Source organism: Haliaeetus leucocephalus, unplaced genomic scaffold, assembly GCF_000737465.1.
Source record: "Haliaeetus leucocephalus isolate CR32 unplaced genomic scaffold, Haliaeetus_leucocephalus-4.0 Scaffold162, whole genome shotgun sequence".
NCBI classification, from domain to species: Eukaryota; Metazoa; Chordata; class Aves; order Accipitriformes; family Accipitridae; genus Haliaeetus; species Haliaeetus leucocephalus.
Window position 1 is genome coordinate 15,105,057 of NW_010972598.1, and position 20,371 is coordinate 15,125,427.

Consider the following 20,371-nt stretch of genomic DNA (forward strand, 5'->3'; position numbering starts at 1 on the left):
TGCGGCTCTGGGTCCCTCCGGCGTCTCTTCCTCAGCCATCTTCGGGGTCTGAGCACCCGTCAGGGACGCTCCCACAGCCCGGCTGACCCAGGGCACGGGAGAAGGCTCCATGCAGCTCTCGCTAACCGCCGGCATACCCCTCGCAGACCCCCCCCCCCCGCAGGGAAGAACGCCCGCCTGCTGCCCCATGATGCTTCCCCACACCTGGGACCTCCGGGCAGCGGGCACATTAAAGTCCTTCCCAGCCGAACCCACCGTCGCCTGCTTTGTTTCACGCCCACCATCTCCCCCATTTTTCCACAGGGAACCCGTTCAGACCCTGGGCTGGGGGGGAGCAGACCTGGCCCGACCCATCCTCATGGCCAGACCAGGCCGGGGACAAGGTCACTGGCCGAGGGGTCTCGGGTGGGGGGGGTGGCTGAGGAGGCAGAGGGGAAGACCCCGGGGTGATGGCTGAGGGGCTTCGCCGGGGCTGGGAGGGCTCCATGGCTGCTGGGGCTGAGGGGAAGCCATGGCGGGGGGAGCCCCAGGGCCTGGGGGAGCTCTGAGGCCAGGCCCCGAGGAGGCGGCTGGGCCTGGGTCTGGCTACGGGGGTCCAGGGCCACAGGACACCCATTTCCAGCCCCCCCCGAGACCCAGCACACATAACCCCGCTCCCACCGCAGGGCCTGGGGACATCCCCCCCTGGCCCTCAGGGTGCTGCTAATTAGAGCTTAATTAGAGGGGGTGGGTATCTTGGGGGCAAAGCTGCAGGTAGTTTCTGGCTCCCCCCCAAGGAAGCCCACTCAGGACCCTTGGCTCCCAGTTTATAGCATCGATGGCTTTACGGTGTGAAATGCTTGCTTTTCATTCATATCCTTCATTCCCTGATTTCAAAGCGCTTTGTCCAACCAGCAAATCATTTATAAAATCTCTATAGGAGTTAGCAGATCAGCCCTTTCCAAGCGAATGAGGATTTCCCAGTATTTCCCTCACTGAAATACTCTCTGTTTGCTAACCGACAGAGAAATGCCTCATTTTTATGCATTATTAAAAGGCTATTGCTACCCACAGCCAGCAATAATGTGTAAGACACCTGCTTAATGCATTATTTAAGTTATTGCTGCCTAGAGACAGCTGGTTTTATGCAGTCTTTGCCTGCAGAGGTCAGCATTGCAAAGGCTTTTTGCAAAAGAGATTTGGGGAGCTGAAGCCCAAAGGAGGATTTCTGCAGGAACCCCCATGCCCAGGGTTATCCTCAGCCCATCTGGAAACGCTCCAGTGGTGTCATCTGCAAAAATCAGCTTTAAAATGGAGTGGTTTGTGGTCAGAGAAAGGTTGGTGGTGGGGAAAGACAGGGGTGTGCAGAAGCGAGGTTGGTACCTGGGAGTCAATCAGAAAATACATCCATGACTCTTCTGCTCCCAGCTGGGTATATTTTGAAGGCTTATAGTCATGAAATTCTGAGATAATTACAAGGGAAAGGTCTGCCTCATTTTTATAGCACACTCTCAACAGTAGTACTACATTTTAAATGAAATAATACCCGCTATGTAGTGCAGAAGAGCAAAGGGATTATCTACTTAAACAGTAAGTGATATAAATGCAGTAATATTTGTTTAGCTGATCCATTGATTGAAAAATTATACAGGTTTGCAAACAAACAAGCTGGATTCAGCTGGCTCTTCTTCCTAAAGTTATTTCTTGTAGCTGGGTCACAATAAATAGCAGCTAAGCACAGAGGTAAGTAATGAATAACAGAGGAATTCACCCCCAAATAGACGTGTTTTATACACGTACATGGTCACCACTGCAATATCTCTGTTCCCTGCCTGGGAGGTAGATGGATTAAAAATGTGAGCAGTTGCATCTCTGAGTTAGTAATAAACCACCAACAAATAATCCTGAAAATTGTCCTAAACCAATTGAAGGGCACTTTAGTTTTTAGGAAAAAAAAAAACCAAACCAAAAATGAGGACAAGCTGGATAATGATTCCTCACCCAAAGCAAGGTCATGGTTTATGATTATCTCCAATCCCTCCCCAAAGGGACCCCCTCTCATAGGCTGACACACCTTCCCTCTGCTTGATTACTTGTATTGGTAAATTAAAGACTGAAATTAGCTCATTTCCAGCTCCTGGATGTGGTTTTGGTTTTTTTTACAAGAAGTGGGTGTATCAGTTTGTCTGGGATCCGTGTTCTGTGCGCTTATAAGGACTTACCTAAACTGGTGTTGATTAAACCACTTCCCTTCTTAAATCCTCCTCTCTTGAAATTCAACTCCTGTGACACCTGACCCGGCACACCTTCCTCATGCTCTACCTACTGACCTCGAGAAGTGTCTATAATTAATACATACAAGATCAATAATTCAAAGGGCTGGAGGGCAGTGGAATTGTCAGCTCTCCCTTGCTGGGTTGGGTCTGTGGTGGAGAGCCAGGAGCTCTGCTGAGCCCAGGTGCAGTTCCCCACCAATACCTATTTCAAGACATAAGTTGTTCTTCTCTATTAGCAGAACTAAGGAGAAATGCAGGAAAAGTATTAGCAGCCAATTCTGCCAGAATCAGCCTGTTTCTGGAATTAAAATAGTATCCAGGTTTACTATTGTTATTTCATTTCCTTTCTTTTTTTCTCTCCCCATTTTTCAAGGGATGCCAACCCCCTTTTTTCTCCAGAAAAAGGATCTGCAATCTCCTCCATCTGCTTTTCTCATCATTCTCTGAAAACAACTCAGAAAGCTTAAATACAAAACAGCTGCTGTGAAGAGCAGTTCAAAACTTCATTCCCATCCCAGTCCCCAAAACGTTCATTTTAAAGCTATTTGTGCAGGAGAGCTCCAATGATTAGTGAGGGAGCAGTAAGACACCAGTTCTCAGCTTTATTTCATTTCATCTCAGCCAAGGAGTCGATGTAATTTTGTCAAACTTTCCTTTTTTTTTGAGCAACAGATTACCTAATGAATCCTTAGCAGAATAACCCAAGCTCCCAAACAGGCTACACTTTGTGAGAAATCAAGTCCCAGAGGCTTTGCTCCAGCTTCCTTTATTTTTAACATGACAAGCTCCTTGGATTATTGATACCACAAAAATATTTTGGACGGGACAGATGTTTCAGGCCAGAATATGGACAATAAAACACCCTGGGAAAAATAAAATGCGTTGTATTATTAGTGCTCATTATTATTTGCTATTTAATGGCTGTGGATGGGGCTTTGCTTGCAGGAAGCCTCCTTGCACTGAGCCCAGTGTGAAAGATTTGCCTGGTCCACTCTGGCTCAGGATAAACAGCGTGTCCTGATGTGCCGCTGCAAATGCAAAACTGATTTCCTCTGGTTTCTGTATTTTGATCATTATTCCGTCCCTAGAGCCTTGCTGGACTTGCTGAGAAATGCACTGAAAAACAAGCCCGGGGCCAAGGTCACTGGAGCGTCTGGGCAAAGGGCACGTTAGGGTTGTATAGTTTAATGAGCCGCAGCTTTAGGGATAATTGTAGAGACAAAAAAAAAAAATCTCTTTGCCTGTCACTGGAGCAAAACGCCATTGCCCAAGCTGGGGTTTGTCGTCTGGTGCTGGTCCCGCACGTGGGCTCATAGCAAGGTTTTATGTTCATCGTCTTATGAATTATTAACCTCCATCCCCTCGAAGCATTGATAGATAAAATGCTTTGCAGCCTGTACTTGACACCTCTGGTTTTTTTGCTCTTGGTACCACAGAGATTGCAGCACCCCCGAACCCTGAAAAGCCTGTGGGCTTCTTCCCTTGTAATTCAAGCCCTCTGCACAGATTTACCATTACTTTTATTGTCCCAGCTTTCTCTATGCAGGCTGCAAGCCACAGTGTTTGCACTGCATTGGGAGTTGTTTTGGAAAAGTTAAGGAGATAAAATTAAGGAGAAATCCTTTAGGGGAGTTGTCGGCTCTGGCATCTCTGCTCAGTCCCTAAAGCTAGCACACCTCAGGTCCAGATGGTCCTATTGTGCATAATCTTTGCTGTTGTTTACAAAAAAATTGCTAGCTGAGGGGAAAAAAACCTTATTTCAAAATGCTTCCTTCTCCACACCCCACTGAAAAATCAACTTCCTTATTTATACACAGCCTTCTTTTCTTAAGGTAGCCATTCCGATAGCATAATCTTGGGTCAGAAGCAGGAATATTATCTGGGTTTTTCAATCTCATTGGCTAAGGGCAAGTAAAAAAACCTGAGCCTCATCTGAGTACATCATGCACTTGTACTCCAGTGCATCCACTGTAGAAATACCTTAGGGGAGATGCTACAAATCTGTTTTTCATAAATAAACACATTTGCAGTCTCAGCTGCCTTCAAGCTCCGGCTAAAAACCAGCCATCATCCCTGAAGATAAACCTCTTGGATGATCCCAAGCATTACTTATTTACACCAGCTGAGAGAGAGCGTGCAGCATTTAAGCTAACAACACCATTCCTTACACCGCTTGCATCCCCTCTGCTCAGTGCCGAGGTAGCCATGGAGATGACTACGGAGAGCATCGTGCCCATGACAACTCTGCACGAGCACCTTGAGCATCTTCAGAGCAGCCTTGTCTCTCCCAGGGCTTCTCCTCACACCAGACAGTGATTATTGGCTCGTTCTTGCTCCCATGCAGGCAATGGTAAAGCTTTCTCCCATCAACAGCTCCCCTTCCAAGATAAAAGGGCAGAGAATGAAACGTATGGAGCAGATTTGGCATATAATGCCTAAATATTTGGTCTATAATGTCTCTTTTGTATACAACGTCAGCCTGATCCTCAGCACAAACTTCATAAAGAGCCTTTAATTTGTTGGTTTAGGGGAAAGAAAAGCTCTGGACTAAGCCACACGTGGTCTTGGGTTGACATCCCAGCTGGAAGATGCTCCAAAATGGATGGTAGGGTGCACATCACGTGGGAAACTGTTTCAATAGATTAAAAACCCTAATGGCTAAAAATCCGACCTGATTTCCCCTATGGGCACACATTTCCCAAGCCCATTTCATCTTTGCTTATTCTCATTTACGCCCAGAGAAAAAGGGGATGAAACCACATAAAGCCAGCCCCGGCCCTGGGAACCCTTTATGTGGAGGGAGAGGGATAAAATCGGGATGGAAACATACTCACCGGCTCAGCTAAGAGGATTTGCATGACCATTTTGTGATGAGTTGGGTTTAATCATCTCATCCTTGTGGAGCATGTGAGTTAGAAACCAGGTCATGGGGTGCAAAAGCTCGATTCATTCTTACGTGAATAAACAAGGTGAAGACCTGGACCAAAATTACATATATATAAGAAAAATATATACCTGGGTGAAAAAAAGAATATTTCTCCATCTCCAACCTGGTCCTTATTTCAGTCTATTGCTTGACTTTTATTTTAATTAAAAACCAAATAATTGGCTGTACTTCCTGGGGTTCAGCTTTCCCCATCTCACCCCGCAGCCCCTTTTCCCACTGGGAAAACTGATTTCTTCTGCCCCTTTCCCAACACTACCCAGCCAGGAGTCCTCAGGGAGCCCCAAGGCCTGCAGTGTTACCCCTCCACCCATCACATCTCCAAAAGCAGCAGCTCCTGCCCGCAGATCCACTTGGGGAATACAACATTTAAATACATCAGCCAGGATTTTGGCACGGTCCTACAAGCTCTCGGCACGCAGCTGACGCATTCTGACGTAGGAGCAATTCTCCAAAGTGGGATCCGAGGCTGGCATGGATGATTGATGTAAAAACGATGAAAATGGGAGCACCTTTGCCCATCCCGGGTGTGCCCTGGTTTATTTTTAAGAAGGTGACCTCAGCACAGCCACGTTATGTCATGCAACGTGCTTACGCCGGTACTCTGATCTCGGAAAGTCTTCTGAGGGGATTGCAAGTTAAAAATAAATGAGAGAGAGGCAAAGGAAAGCCTCCCGGTGAGTCATATATTACGAGCCCTGCTGCGAGGAAAAAAAAATACAGATATTCAGCTTTTCCTGTGAAGGAGCCAGCTGGTGGGTACTGCACCGCTTGGGGAAGTTTACAGGAAGCTGGATTAGCGTATTGCTGGGAAGGTATTTGTTCCTGCAGCTTTACGGAGGGGCATCGTGTTTTAAAAGAGCACAAATGCCAGGCTGTCCTCGTCTGTCTGAAAAACAAGAGATTTATTGATATCAAAGGACATAACGAGCCCTTTCTGCAAAGGGTTACAGCTCTTCCCCTTGCTCATTCTCTTGGACACAGCAGGGAATTGTTCAGCCCAGAGGCACAAACCCTCATGTCCCACAGCGGCTGCTCCCAAGGCACAGGGGCAAGTTATTTTTAAACCAAATGCTGGGCTGAAACCAAATTGGACATCAAATATCTTCCTTGAACAAGAGTGACTTACTTCTCCCATTTCCCATAAATTAATCCAGCTGGCAGCAGGGAGGCTCATATACCCAAACTTGATTTATTTTTTTTCTCCCCTTCAAAGCACTTCTATCAGTGCTTATTCCAGGATAAAAAAAGTATGTCCAAAAAAGGCATTTGGTTTTATTTTTAATAAAGGTTATTATTTTACCTTCTAGCACACCTGGGTGATGCCACCAACCATGGGAGGGGTCGAAGGCACATTTTTGGGAGCTGTGTCCCATGCAGGTTATCTTCTAAAGAAGCAGTGCCTCATTGGGAAGGCATCAGCCTGCGGCCAGGGAGGGTCCGGGTCTCTCCCATCCGTAAGAAGCTTACGTGTGTCCCTGCCTGGAATAGCAGGTAGCACATGAGCAAAGGTTATTACACTCCTAATCAGATTGTATCAGCTGGATGAACATTTACAGCCTTTTTTAAGACAGTTGTCTAAGAGTAAAGAGAAGGAGGGTGTGTACCACCTCTGATATTTTATATTTCAGTTGCTGCTTCGTGCAGAAGAGAAATACATATTAAATTACTTTGGCTAATCTGCTTCCTCAAGGATCTAGCTTTGTCTTTGAAACACAGCAAGAAAAAAACTTGCCTTATTTGCTGCTTCCCCCCCCCCCAAAACCACCTTTCAATAGTCTCTCACTGGAGCCTCCCACCAGCAGGCAGGTGCCGGCAGGATCCTGTTGCCTGTGAGTCGCATCTGCCCATAGATCGCGTTGCAAAAAGACATCACTGGCGAGGAAAGCTGGTCAGCGCGGTGGGGACAAACTCCTCCCCAGCATCACGGCTGCAATGAGTCTCATTTACTAAAGCAATCATAAACTGACCTATTTTTTCCATGCCAGCTTTGCGCTCCTTGGCTTTGCAACAGAGCTGCATCTGGCCAAAAAGAAAACCCCTCCTGGAAGCACCATGAGATGCGGCATGGAAAGTTTGGGTTGCTTGCTTTTCCCCCCTCAATTGTTCCTCTCCTGGCACGTTGCTCGTGCCCTTACGTGCCTCCGGGATTAGGAACCTGCTGGGATTTCCCCTCCCCACCATCATGGGTTGCGTAACTGATGATACTCTGAAAGTGTGTGTATTTAATGTCCTGCTCCTGCCAGTTTTGCCTCCTGGCCCATTTCTGTCCATGGCAAAAGGCTAAAAATTTATACAGTCTTTTCCTCTCAGAAGGGAGCTGCCCTTCCTGGGGTCTGCAGGGCTGCAAGCCCTGGCATAGCTTTACCCCATGCGTGCAATGAAGCCCTCGCCACCAAAGAAAATGCAAAATACCCTAATAAGGCTTCAATTTTTTAATTACACACTGGCATGGGAAAATAACAACCTGACTGAGCAGCATCTTTCCTTTTGGCTGGGAAGCAAGCACCCCAGCGCTTTCCTTCCCTGCGCTGCCGTCACCCCCTTTATACCCCAAATTGCATTTTCTCTGTTCTCATCCAGGTAGGAACCAAATATTACCGAGGCATCTGATTCCCAAGAAAAATCCAAGGTAGAGGAGTTCTACTTAAAAGAGACTATTCTGTGGTGAGACCAGAAAACAAACCAAGTTCTGCAAAATGCATTTCATGAGCCTTCCGAATGCAGCACTTATTTTCACTTATTTTTGCCTTTGGAGCCTTTAAAGTGGTTTCCTGATGAGCTAAGCATGATTTTAGATGGGGTGAGCTTGAGCCCAGAATTTTTGCCTGCTCCAGGGTGTGACATCGGGATGGGGACAGGCTGTGGGACTTCATCCCTACCTCCAAACCCAACCAAATTACCCCCAAACGCCAGTAAGTCTCCCACAAACTATTTTAATGCCTTACCCTGCCTTTGCAAGCTGTGGCTAATTCTCCAAGCAGTCCAGACTTATGTGAATAAAAGTGTTTTGCATGAATTAAAGAAAAAAAAAAAAAAATCAATGAGAAACAATGAAGCAGGGTCAGATGAACTTGGGTCCTTTGCCAGCTCATCATTAAACCAAAGTCAGCGTTTTCCATTTGTTACAAGAAAAACCCATCCCATTAATGCTTTCTAACCTGGCATGAACCTCCATCACACTTAACTCCCATTATTTCCCCGTCCCCTGTCATTGCCTGAGCTGCGGCTGAAGAGGGGCCAAACCTCCAGCGGAGATCAATGCAGCTCTTGGTTTGCTGCCGGGAGAAATTTTTCTCTGAGATGCTAAAGAAACCATGTGGCACATGGCTCTGTTAAATAGATGCTGTGGATATACTGGTTTGGGTGGTTTTAGCACTGCTAACTTCCACAATAAATGAAAAATTAATTAATAGCCAATAGGCTGCTCCTGCTCGATTTGCAGCTGGGATCTGACAGAGTTTCTATATTTCCCCAAACAAGGCCAGAACTTCCTCTGAAATATATTATTATGGAAAAATCCTGATTTTTAGAAGCCATGGATGAATTCACCACAACCATCCCATTCCCGGTCTGTATTTCTTTCTTTTCCTGGCTTTGTTCAGCTAGCCCACTGAAGAGTATTTGAACCAAAGCAAGGGAATCAGGAGCCATCTGTGCTTTCACAGGAGGAATAAATATGCCTGTGTATTGCAGGAGAGAGCTTCAACAGGCTCACTGACCTTAATCCTGCCCCCGTTATTTAATTTTCTCCTCCAGAAATTAATATGCATGTCTCCCCAGTGCAGCCAAAGCGCCCAGCACAACCCATTTCCCTACCAGACAAAAATTATTTTTTTTTAACATAATCCAAGCAGATGGATAAACAAGCGTATGGAGCATCGGGGTGAAAATCCTCTTTATGGCCAGATGTGCTCTATGGTCCAGGGGCGGGAGCATCACTGGGATGGCTGTACCTGGGCTGGCTATTTCGGGCAGCAAAACCTCAGGAGGGTTTTGGCTATATTGCGTGCTTGTGCAAAATTGGTCTCAATACAATTAGTTTCAAGCTTCATTTGCGTCTCCCAACCACCATGCAAGCATCCTGGGTTGCTCTGGCCTCAACCCATTTATTATAGCCCATCCTAACCCTAAAGGATGGGAATAACTCCCCATCCCGGTCTTTAGGTCTCTACAGCCACACATACCCTTGCCCTCCAGAAAACACTGCTGTAAAACCCCCAGCTTGCCATTAGCATCCCATATAATTTTTAATTGCCTTCTGTGGCATTTCCTCCCATTAAATATCGGAATACCTCAACATAAAGCATGACCGGTCTGTGCAGGAGTGCGTTTTACTCCTTTGGAGCGAGACAAACTCGGAACAGATTCATCCTTTTCCCTGTAGGTCTGAGTCTATTTTATTTTTCTGCCCATCAGTGTGCAGAGCACCTATTTCACAGGATAATGGATTTGGAGCTGCAGCTGGCAAGTGCTAAAAGCATCTTTTCCTCTCCTAGAGCCCCGACCCCGAGATTTCCAGACAAGCCCCAAACCCTGCCGATCCCATCGGTATTTCTTGAATAAACCATCCAAACGCTGCAATCTTCCAGCCACCCATTTGGTCACCGGCATTGCCTTCCACACCGGTATCTGCTGGGAGGGACGATGGGGGAGTCAACCCAAATTTTGCGGGGTGCCGGCTGCAGTATTCCCGAGGCAAAGAAGATGCATGCTGGCCAGGCTGTGCAGGGTTGGGCTGCGCAGAAGCCAGCTCCTCCCTCTCGCTATTTATTCCTCCCCGTAGCTCTGCGGCCGAGGCTGAATCACCCCGAACCAAGCAAGCAACGGGCTCCCAGCTGGTGAGTGTCGGGGAAATGGGACGTGGGGGCTTCGGGTGGGATAAAGCCAGAGGCGAGGGGGCTTTTAACACCGAGCAGCATCACAGGGGATGAGGGGGCTGCCTCCTCTCCCCACCATCGCCACCTAAAAATACACATTTCCAGCTCCGAAGGCGAGCGTCCTCCTTAAAAGACAGAGCTCTGCTTCTCGCCCAGCGCTTGTTTACTCAGGGCTGATTCAAAGCTATTGCTGGTGGGGAAATTTCTTCCCCCCACTGCCCACCCCAAGGAGCTACCTGGAGGGTTTTGTTCTTTCCCACAAAAATCTCCCAGCTGCACAGGACTGTGCTCCCCCATTATTTGGGGAGTTAAAAAAAATGGGGGGGGGGGGGGGTTCTAAAAACTAGGGGTGGCATTTTGAGAAAGCAAACTGCCAGCTGCATCCCCCCTTCCCCATAGCCCCAGCCCTGATTTTTCACCCCCCATGAGTCAGGACTTTCCCAGCATTGCCTGGAGGGTCCGGACACCCCCATTCCAGAGCATCTTCCCACCCTCCTCACCACATTGCTCCTTCCCCTTCCCCACCTCCCTTCATTTCTTCTCTGCCCTCAGGCACCTTAACAAGGTTATTTCTGCAGTTATTTTGGCACCAGGGTGTTGGTTTTCCTCTCCAAACCGAAGCCGCCTTCTTACCAGCCCTGCGCACATAATTGCTGCTTGCGATTGCTCCTCACATCCTCCATTTTCCACTTCCCCCTCTGCCCTGAAGGAGCACCGGGTTTCCTCTGGTTCTCCAACACAAGGGCAGATATAAATTGCTCCGATATAAATCACCTGAATTAATTTCTCATTGCCTATGTTCACCTGCAGAGAGGGAAAATTGGGGAGGAAAGTTAAAAAGAGTCAGGAAAAAATACCTGTGAGGCCATTCGATAGTATAATTTAATAATAATATTACATCACACCGTAAATATTATTTCCAAGCAGAGGAAATGCAGCTCCAAACCAGAGGAAGCGGCTCCCTGGTCCCCATTGCACGCAGGGGGTTTGGGCCAGCGACCGCATTTATTCAGGGTGAATCTCAGCTGCCTGAGGACCTGGGTAATTAGTAGCACAAACACAAATAAGCCTTTGCCCTGTTTATCAGAGCTCAACTCTGCGAAGGCAATTAGAGGAACAGGTTGGTGCTGCCAGGCCAGAATATCCTCCGGGACCTTGCCATAACCTGGTTTCATCCAGGGGCTGATTTTTTCCCCCCTTGCAACTCACTGTGGGGAGTCACACATCTTAAAAAAAATAATACTTGCCAATTTGCTGCTTTTTTCCCCTATTCCCTATTTTTTTTTGAGTGCCCAAAGAGCGTTCGCCCATCTGAGTTTTTGCCGTGTCTTTCAGCTATTTTTAACCCCCCCGATCTCATCCCTGCTCACTCCCAGCGGGTGGGGGCTGCAGGGCGAGGGAGGCAGCAAACCTGCTCGAAAGCAGGCGTCTTGCACCCAATTTTTTTACAAGACGGCGCCAAGCAGCCAACCTGAGCCTGGCTTTCCTCCCCATCACAAAGGACAGCCTCTTGTATCTTCCCTGCTCTTTTAATTAAGCCCCTTGCTAACCATCCCAGCCAAAACGCTGACATTAAAGGACCTTCACTCAAACATTTCCTGATATAAGACCAGATTTTGGGGGGAGGTGGAGGAAAGAAAGAGCATCAGTGTCTGAACCCAAGGAGAGATTAATTTGCTTTTTATGGACCATAAAACTACAGCTAATGTGCAACAGAAGAATTTCTGGCTTAAACAGGGGTTTGTTCTGCCTGTTTGTGCTGTTAAGGGCGGTACCTCATGGGAGACCATCATCTCTTTTCTGCATTGAACTTAATCTCTGGGCTGAGTGCCGACTCTTAAGGAAGCTGGTCCATTAGTTGCTGCAAAAAACTCCACTCCAGACCCATACCTTAATTGTTTCTTGCTGTAATGTGAGCCAGAAAGAACATCCAAAGCATCCAAGGATGCTGCGAAATGCCTACCCACGCTTTGCTGGGAATGCTTCGCCCTCCCTCCCCCCCAGCATCCTGGCATGCACAGGGGAATTTTAGGGATTGCTCAGCCACGGGCAGGATAGAAAAAACCTTTGCTATTGCTGGGCTCACATATTAAACACGAGGGTCACAGTAATGCAATGCTCCTCGGCGTTGCGGGGAGGAATCTGAAGGGATTTTGCAGCTTGCGAGATGTTTTCCAAAGCATTTGCAGACCTGATGTGTATTACAAATGCTGGATTATACACAGGGTGAGAAATGGCTCATTAAAATGGGATTGCATGCTTGCCAGCCCACCAGCTAATGTAGGAGACGCCTGGCATGCCCCTGGGATGCCAGCAGCAAAACACTGAGCAAGCAGTTATTTGCAAACACATTAAACTAGAAAAATGCTGTTCTTCAGTTAAGGCCTGTTGCACATCAACAGGGACTTGGGCAAAACATGCTGAATTTTATTCTCTGGGAAAAAAACAACCTCCGGGGCAAGGCGAGGCACTGCCCTCCTTGCAGCCCTGGGTAACCAAAAGCTTTGAGTCTGGGCTGAATCTGTTCATAGCCATCAATTCTTGCATAGCAGAAATCTCATTTATATAATCTGATTGGATAGAGCAGGTTTGGTAAGTGGATTTTTACCTCCCAACCAAGTGAAGCATTTTTCCCAAAAGCTTTTCTTCCACTACTTAAAATTGCCATTACTAGCAGAAGACCTGTTGGGGAGGTGGGGGATACATACATACATACATATATATATGCGTGTGTGTGTGTGTGTATTAAAAAAAAATACATATATAAAATATTTTAAAATATATATATAAAAATAAGGGGGATTGGGAAGGATAAATATGCATTTAAGTCCAAAGCTGTTTGTTCTGCAGCTGGATTAAAGGATATGTGTTTTATACGATGCATAAGTAAGGGAGTCTAAAGCCTGTGATGCTCGCGGCAGCACGGATGCAGGGGCTGTGGGGTCTCTGCCTTCTGCCCGTAACACTCCCTGTCCTTGTGTCCCGCAGCCATGGCCAGGCTCCTCGTCACCTGCTGCCTGGTGGCCCTGTTCCTCGGCGCCTTCACCGACGTCGCCTTCTCAAAGAAGAGCAAAGGCAAACCCAGTGGAGGAGGCTGGGGAACGGGGAGCCACCGCCAGCCCAGCTACCCCCGCCAACCCGGCTACCCCCAAAATCCTGGCTATCCCCACAACCCAGGGTACCCCCACAACCCAGGGTACCCCCACAACCCCGGGTACCCCCACAACCCAGGCTGGGGACAGGGTTACAACCCATCCAGCGGAGGAACCTACCACAACCAAAAGCCATGGAAACCCCCCAAATCCAAGACCAACTTCAAGCACGTGGCCGGGGCAGCAGCGGCGGGCGCCGTGGTGGGAGGTTTGGGGGGCTACGCCATGGGACGCGTCATGTCGGGGATGCACTATCGCTTCGACAGCCCCGATGAGTACCGATGGTGGAACGAAAACTCGGCGCGTTACCCCAACCAGGTTTACTACCGGGATTACAGCAGCCCCGTCTCGCAGGACGTCTTCGTCGCCGACTGCTTTAACATCACGGTGACCGAATACAACATCGGACCCGCCGCCAAGAAGAACGCCTCGGAGGCTGGCTCGGCGGTGAACCAAACGGAGACAGAGCTGGAGACCAAGGTGGTGACGAAGGTGATCCGGGAGATGTGCATCCAGCAGTACCGCGAGTACCGCCTGGCCTCCGGCATACGGCTGCATCTCGCCGATGCCTCCCTCGCCGCCCTCCTCCTCCTCACCCTCTTCGCCATGCACTGACGTGCCCCGAATCCCACGGCTTCGAAATGTCACCCGTGTCCCCATGGGGACACCCATGAACCCCCCATGTTCTTGCTTGCGGTCATCTTTGGTGAAGAGCCCTTGGGGCGCATGGGCACAGACGCTCCCCATCACCTCCCCGGAGGCTCCGGTTTAGGCGAACGGATGAAAATTTCACTCTCTGCCCCAAACACGTCCCCGGCATGACAGGACAGTGGATGGAGCTAGTTGCCCAAAAAAATAGCCTTCGCCACTTCCTCCTCCTCGGGGCCACCCCGAGAGGGACGAGGCAGAGAGGAACTCGGCCAGTCCTTGGCATCCCTGCAAGAGCGTTTCCGAAAATCCTCTTTGCTAACAAGCAGGGTTTTACCTAATCCCCTTAGTCCCGCTGCCACCAAAAACTCTTTCCCCGGGGCACACCGCAGCGTTGCACCCGAGCACCTATATACCCCACAGGGGTTTTAGGAAGGTCAGATATGGGTTTTTCAAGCAACAAGCTGACAGGTTGCGAATTTAACCCTTTAATCCTAAAACCCTCCCTGCCTCCTGTACATACAGACCTGCCCGCTCTGTACCTTGCATGCTGCAAATACCTCCTGCAGCAATCCACAAAAATAAAGTGATTTTTTTTTTTCCCTGCAGCGAGACTGAAGCCCCGGCCGGGTTTTTGTTGACCCCCCGTGCTGCTTTGCTTTTGGTTGAGCCTCACTCTTTCTTAGCCTATCTAAAGGCAAAGAGTGCTGCTGAATGCCCCCCAAAACCCCAAAGTGGTTACGCTTGGTGTGTTACAGCCAGAGAAAAAGCTATTTTGGATGCGCTGTAGATGACAAGTCACGGTCACACTTCAGCACCATGATTTAGAGGATGTTAAAATACAGCAAAAAGGATGCTCGGGGCGGGGGGGGGGGGGGGGGGCAGTGTCAAACACGTAGCAAGAGACTTAAATCAGCTAAATCAGATGGTTACGGCAAACAGCGTCAGGAAAACCAAGCCTGAGGGATGGGAGGAGCTTAAAACAACATCTTTTGCAAGTAATTTGTGGAAGCGGTGGGTGAAACTCTTGCTCCTCGTGTTTGGGTCGATGCTGGGTTGTGTGTAACTTGTAGCATCTGTAAAGTTGCGCTTGCTGAACCAGTTGCCCCGAGTTATATTTAATATCTCTTGTGTATTTTTATTGCAAGGCACTGAATGACACCGTCCTAAATGATTTTTCGCATTGGTGTAAGCTAAATGAAGATATATATATATATATATGTATAAAAAATATCGAGAAAAGAAATCTTTCAGGATATTCACCGGAAAAGCAGGGCTTTGCGGTAACTCGTACTTTGTGATACACGAATGTTTTGTAAAACTGTAACGGTGCATGCACAAAATTTGCCGTTCCGTTACTTTTCTAAGTGTTCGACGTCTGGTACAAATTAAAACAGATAAAGCCAAGATGCACATCAGCCTTCTTCGTGCAAACAGCTCTCGCCCATCCCCGCAGCGCTGCAGACAGAAGTGGCATTTTTTGCCTTGTCTCTCCCTGCCTCCCCAGCCTGTGGGTGCCTTTGTTCCCTTTCAGCACTAAATTTGGCCTAAAACCCACAATTTCAGTTAACCTTTTCTCCTCCCCTGCTCCCACTAATGGTATTGCTACCATCCAACAAGTACTGTCTAATAAAGTCAATGAGCTGGTTGGGGCCATAGAAAGTCTTTCCCCATAGAAAGTCAACACCCTTGTATTTACTCCATCTATTTTCTTTCTAATAAAAGAGTTTTTACATTTGCTGTTTCAGTGGCATTAAGCCTGACGAACTTCACGTGAAGCCCTACTTAATGTTGCCAGAATTCCAGATCTCCCCGGTACCTAAACCAGCACCACTGTTAGATGACTCAGACTATAGCAAAGGTTAAAAATTACAATTAAAAAGATGGAAGAGTTGGACCCTTCACCCAGCCAATGCTTTAATTTTAAGCTCAAGACCAAACCTTGGACCTGTTTGGTTTGAGCCTACGTTGGATGCGATTTATTGCGCTGCAAACCCCCTTGCCCACAAGGATGCTAAAGAACTTGCTCTTTAAGCGGTGCTCCAGGTAAATCCCAAATGTGACTCGTTTGCATACTTTTGGCAGAAAAATAAAGGAAAAAACTCTTCAGCACAAAATAGATGACTATGCCCGCATACAAACATCTTGCTTGCAAAGAGGAAACCCTAAGAGGTCCGTAACAGGGATCCAGAGCTCCTGTAGGTGCTTGGAAAGAGCAAAATAAAAGCTTTTTTTTTTTTTTGCTTGCAGTTGTCTACTGGGCATCACCACATTAGTCCTGAATATTGGTAAGAGGAGCAGCAAGTGGGGAGTGGGACAAAAATACAGATAGCAGGCAGGGTTTAGTATTGGGAGCTAGTTTCCAAAATGAGGAAAATAAATATAAAACGTAAGGATCCCACACTTCACATCTTCCCTGCGCAAAAGCAATTTAAAAAATTGTGATGGAAAGGAGGATTTGGGGAATAAAAAGCCCCCGTAAGGTTATTGGGTCTGTCCTAAGCATCCCTATGGCCACTGCTCATCCTAGGCCAGCTCAGCATCCAACTGCATCCCAAAAGCTCTCCAGCTCCAAACTTTACTGGGACATTTTCTTTAGGATGTTATTTTCCCCTAAATACTCATGACCAAATATCTCAGACTTTTCATTTAAAGGGGGGGACAAGTAAATGCAAGACCCCCAAAGCCCCCAGCTCTGCTGCCCTGCAAGGAAAACTGCTCTACCTGTCCCCAAGCTACAATGGGGACTCCACTGGTCAGGGCCATGGGGAGCTTTATACAACCTTTCCTATTAATTAAGATTTTTTTCAAGCTAAAACAAGAGCTATTTCAAACTTAAAATAAAAGCAAAAGAGGTAGCAATGAAGATATGGTCCTTCCGTGATGGGCTTGGAGGACCCATCCCCTGATAGACCTTGCACTGGTAAGCTGGAGCCCAGTGGTAGGAGGAAAAAAAAACCCAAAAGAAAGACCCCCACACACACAAAGGACAACGTCCCCTGCCAAAGAAGGAACCACACACAGACACAAAGAAGGAAAAAAAAAAAAAAGCCCAACAAAGAAGGACTCCCCCCAAATGGAAAAAAAACCCCAAACCCACGGAAGGAAAAAAAACCCAACCCCAAAGGAGGAAAAAAAACCCACAAAGAAGTGGGGAAAAAAAAAAGAAGGAAACCCCCCCCACACAACTCCCCTCAAAAAAAACCAAAAGAAGGAAAAAAAAAACAAAAACAAAAAACCCCAAAGAAGGAAAGCCCCATGATTTCTCAGAACAAGTGCTGGCAGCACCTGCACAGCAAACTCCCCTGGGGAGGGTCTGACGTCAGCAGGCAGCAATACAAAATGCTCATTTTTAGCCCCAAAACCCCCCATCTTCCCTGTACTTCACCCCAACACGGGGAAGCTGCTCCAGGGGGAAACACTGCCGTCAGCAATGCTCAGACGAGCTCAAAAAAACCCAACCCCGTTCCCCCCCTGCTCTGTGTGCACAGCACCCCATTTCTTTTTTTTAACCGGTGTGGGGTCCTGCGCAAGTAATTGGGTTTTGTGGTGATTATTGGAGCCGTTCGCTCGCTGCTATGGGGTCGGTGGGGAACAGCGGAGCTTTCCTGGCTCTGGCAGCACTCGAACAGGACATGGGGACACTTGGATCCAATAACCCTGGACCCCTCTTGGCCCCTACGAGTGCTCTGTTGAACCAGATAAATTAATTGCTCTGTATTAATTAGCTAAATACTCCAAATCCTGCAGCGTGGGCAGGAGCCTTGCTGCCAAGCGAGGACGGGAAGCGTTTCTGCTTTACCAGGCTGATAATAAATACACCTCAAAGTACAAAGGCAATAACATTTTGGGGATTGTATTTTTTTTTATACTCTTCTCCAAATTGCCTGCCCCCCCCCCAGTGCTTTGCATCCCTCATCTCCACAAATAAGCATCCCCCGTGCTGGCAGAGCAAGCGAATATATTTTTCTTGCCTGAAAAAAACGGCAAAAAGAGGATTTTTGGTGCAGCGCTGGACTGTTTGCAGGGAGCTGGAAGAAAAACAGTCTTATTTAGAGGCATCACATGCAAAGCAACTGCCCAAACCTCATGGTGGGGGGTGATTTTATCCCTGCATCTGAGCCGGTGTTGGAGATCAGAGGCGATGCGTTGCTGAGCGAACAGCACCATCTCCCGTCTGAGCCCAGCCCCGGCTCCAAGGATCAGCCCTGGGGATGGTTTTGCAAGACTGGGTCTCCCCAAAAAAACCTCCAAAATTAGGCTGAGCTTTGCAGCCAGCTGCGCTGGAAGCCGGTGCTGGCTCAGTTGCTGTTTCAGAACAAAAATGCACGAAAATGCCTTGACTTTGCCTGCAACCACTCGCCCAGAAAAACACATCTCGGCATCTGGGGTTGCTCACGAGCAGCCCCGCTCCCCTGTACGAACACGCAACCCCAAAACTCCCCAGCACAAGGTGATTAACGAGGACATTAATTGCTTTTAAGGCCTTTTCCTGCAGCACAGCCCTTTGCAAGGGCTGAAAATTAAACTGGGAAGGGAGGGGGATCAGAGCGTGTCCCCATGTATTGCACGCTGGCGGGAGGGAAAAAGCAAAAAAAATTTGGGAATGCGATGTCGGAAGCGCGGGATCATCCCTGCGGTGTTTCTGAGCTCTGGCTGCAAGTTAGGGCTGTGAGCGAAGGATGCTCGTGACGGGGTCCGGATGTCAGAGCAGGTCTGGATGCAAAATATATGTTGGAAGAATGTAAATTTGAGCTATGGCTAGAGTTTTTGCTGGGTTTATTGTTTATTTGAAACAAGCACATTAAAAAAATAACCCCTGTGTGCATTATAGGAACAGTTGGATTTGTTCAACCTGAAAGCTGTCCTTAAGCCAGGGGAGAGATCACGGTGATTTGGACAGCCGTTAAGAGCATCGGCTTTGGGGGCATCCCCTGCTCACCTGCTCCGAAAGGCTATTAAATCCCTCAGGAGTCAAATGACTTCTGTAAAATTTAAGTCATTATTGTAAAAGAGGCCAGAAAATCAATGTACATCGGCCAGGGCTCCTTCCACCCCTCAATAGAGGCGAGACCCGACTCAACAGCTCTCCTGGGGAGATGATAAGGATATTCATACCACCAAAACCCACTAATTCCAGGGGGACACGACCCGCTCACAGACATCCAGGCTCAAAAATACTTCAGCGAAGGACTTACCTGCTGGAGGATGGTGACTGCAGCTGCCCACAGGCTTTTTGGGGGATCCCCAATATTTCACTTGGTGCCTCTTTATGTTCTTTGCTTGCAGCAATGGTTTTGCTGCTGCAGCTAAACCAGGTTTTAGGGGAGGTTTAACCACCGAAGACAGGGACTAGAGAAGAAAAATGCAGATGCTGGAGGGGAAAGCATCCCTCACCGAAGCTCTCCCTCTATTCCCAGGGAGGATTTGGATCCTCTCTGCCAAACACGAAGCACCTGAGGGAGGGTCAGGCCCACAGCTGGGTGCATTTTGGGATGGGGATGCTAAAGACCGGGACGTGTTTGATCATATCAAAGCCAGAGAGATGGGACGGGGCGGGGGGGGTTTGTCCCCGAGCATCACGCTCACCCCCCATCGCAGCATCCCTCGAAGATGTGGCTCTTCCTGGGGTTGCGAGCAGTGCTAAACACGGTGGATTTGGTTAAAAAAAGGAGAGGATGTCTCAAGGCCAAACTTTATTGCAAGGCAGAAGGGGGTCCGTTTTCAAGCCCCGCATCCCCCCTCCCCGAGTCCCAGCGCTCTTTTGGGGGGAAAGGAGCGTTTTTTTGGTAAAGCTGTGCAACGGGAAACTAGAACCAAGCTCTGGCAGGGCTGATCCAGCATCTCTCCGGGTGCAAATATCCACACGTCCTTGCAGGGCTGGATTTGCTCACGTACGCGCTCTTGCAGCTGGGGGGTTGCAGGATCCGGCCGGCTCCCGGGTGGCCCCGCGAGCGCGGGGACGGCTGCCCAGCTCCAGCTGCCGGCCCAGGGTCCCATCGCGCTGGCGGGGGGGCAGGAAACCAAGGCAGCGGCGGAGCATCTCTTCCACCTCCCCAAGCCACGTCTAATCTCCCAGGAAAGTCATTCGCTAAGAAATCCCGGCGGGCTCGGCCGGCCGGGGGGTCACCCGGGGTCCCCGCCTCGTGCTCAGCGCTGCAGCCCGTGGCTGACGAAGCAGACGACGGGTGCCAGCAGCAGAGCGGGACCGATGCCACCACGCCGGTCCCCGGAGGCTCGGCTTGGGGGTCCCCGCTTGGCACCCATGTCCGGCCAACTCGGGGCGTGAAAACCGCCCGCCGGCGGGGGCTGCCGGGCCGCCGGGACACCGTGACCCAGGCGGGATGGCCGTGGGCGCCCCAAAAGCCCCATGCCGTACCCCGCAGCGGCGCCGGCCGCGATGGCCCCTGCCACCTTCGAGCCACGGCCGGGGGTGCCACCGCCGCGGGAGACGGCCCGAAAGCCCCCGCGCAGCCCCCCGCCGCCGCCGCC

At 48.9% G+C, this 20,371-nt stretch overlaps 1 protein-coding gene across 2 annotated transcripts; it reads left to right on the top strand.

The window, feature by feature from the left end:
* The first annotated feature begins 9,989 nt into the window (after positions 1–9,989).
* PRNP (prion protein) lies at positions 9,990–14,062 on the top strand. 2 transcript variants are annotated; one of them, XM_010562865.1, is made up of 2 exons: positions 9,990–10,040; positions 13,068–14,062. In XM_010562865.1, exon 2 carries the CDS (start codon positions 13,070–13,072, stop codon positions 13,844–13,846), a length of 777 nt encoding a protein of 258 aa, XP_010561167.1. In that variant the 5' UTR covers positions 9,990–10,040; positions 13,068–13,069; the 3' UTR covers positions 13,847–14,062. The 2 variants fall into 2 exon arrangements, with proteins under 2 accessions (XP_010561167.1, XP_010561169.1); XM_010562867.1 differs by lacking the exon at positions 9,990–10,040 and adding an exon at positions 11,136–11,199.
* The last annotated feature ends 6,309 nt before the right edge of the window (positions 14,063–20,371 follow it).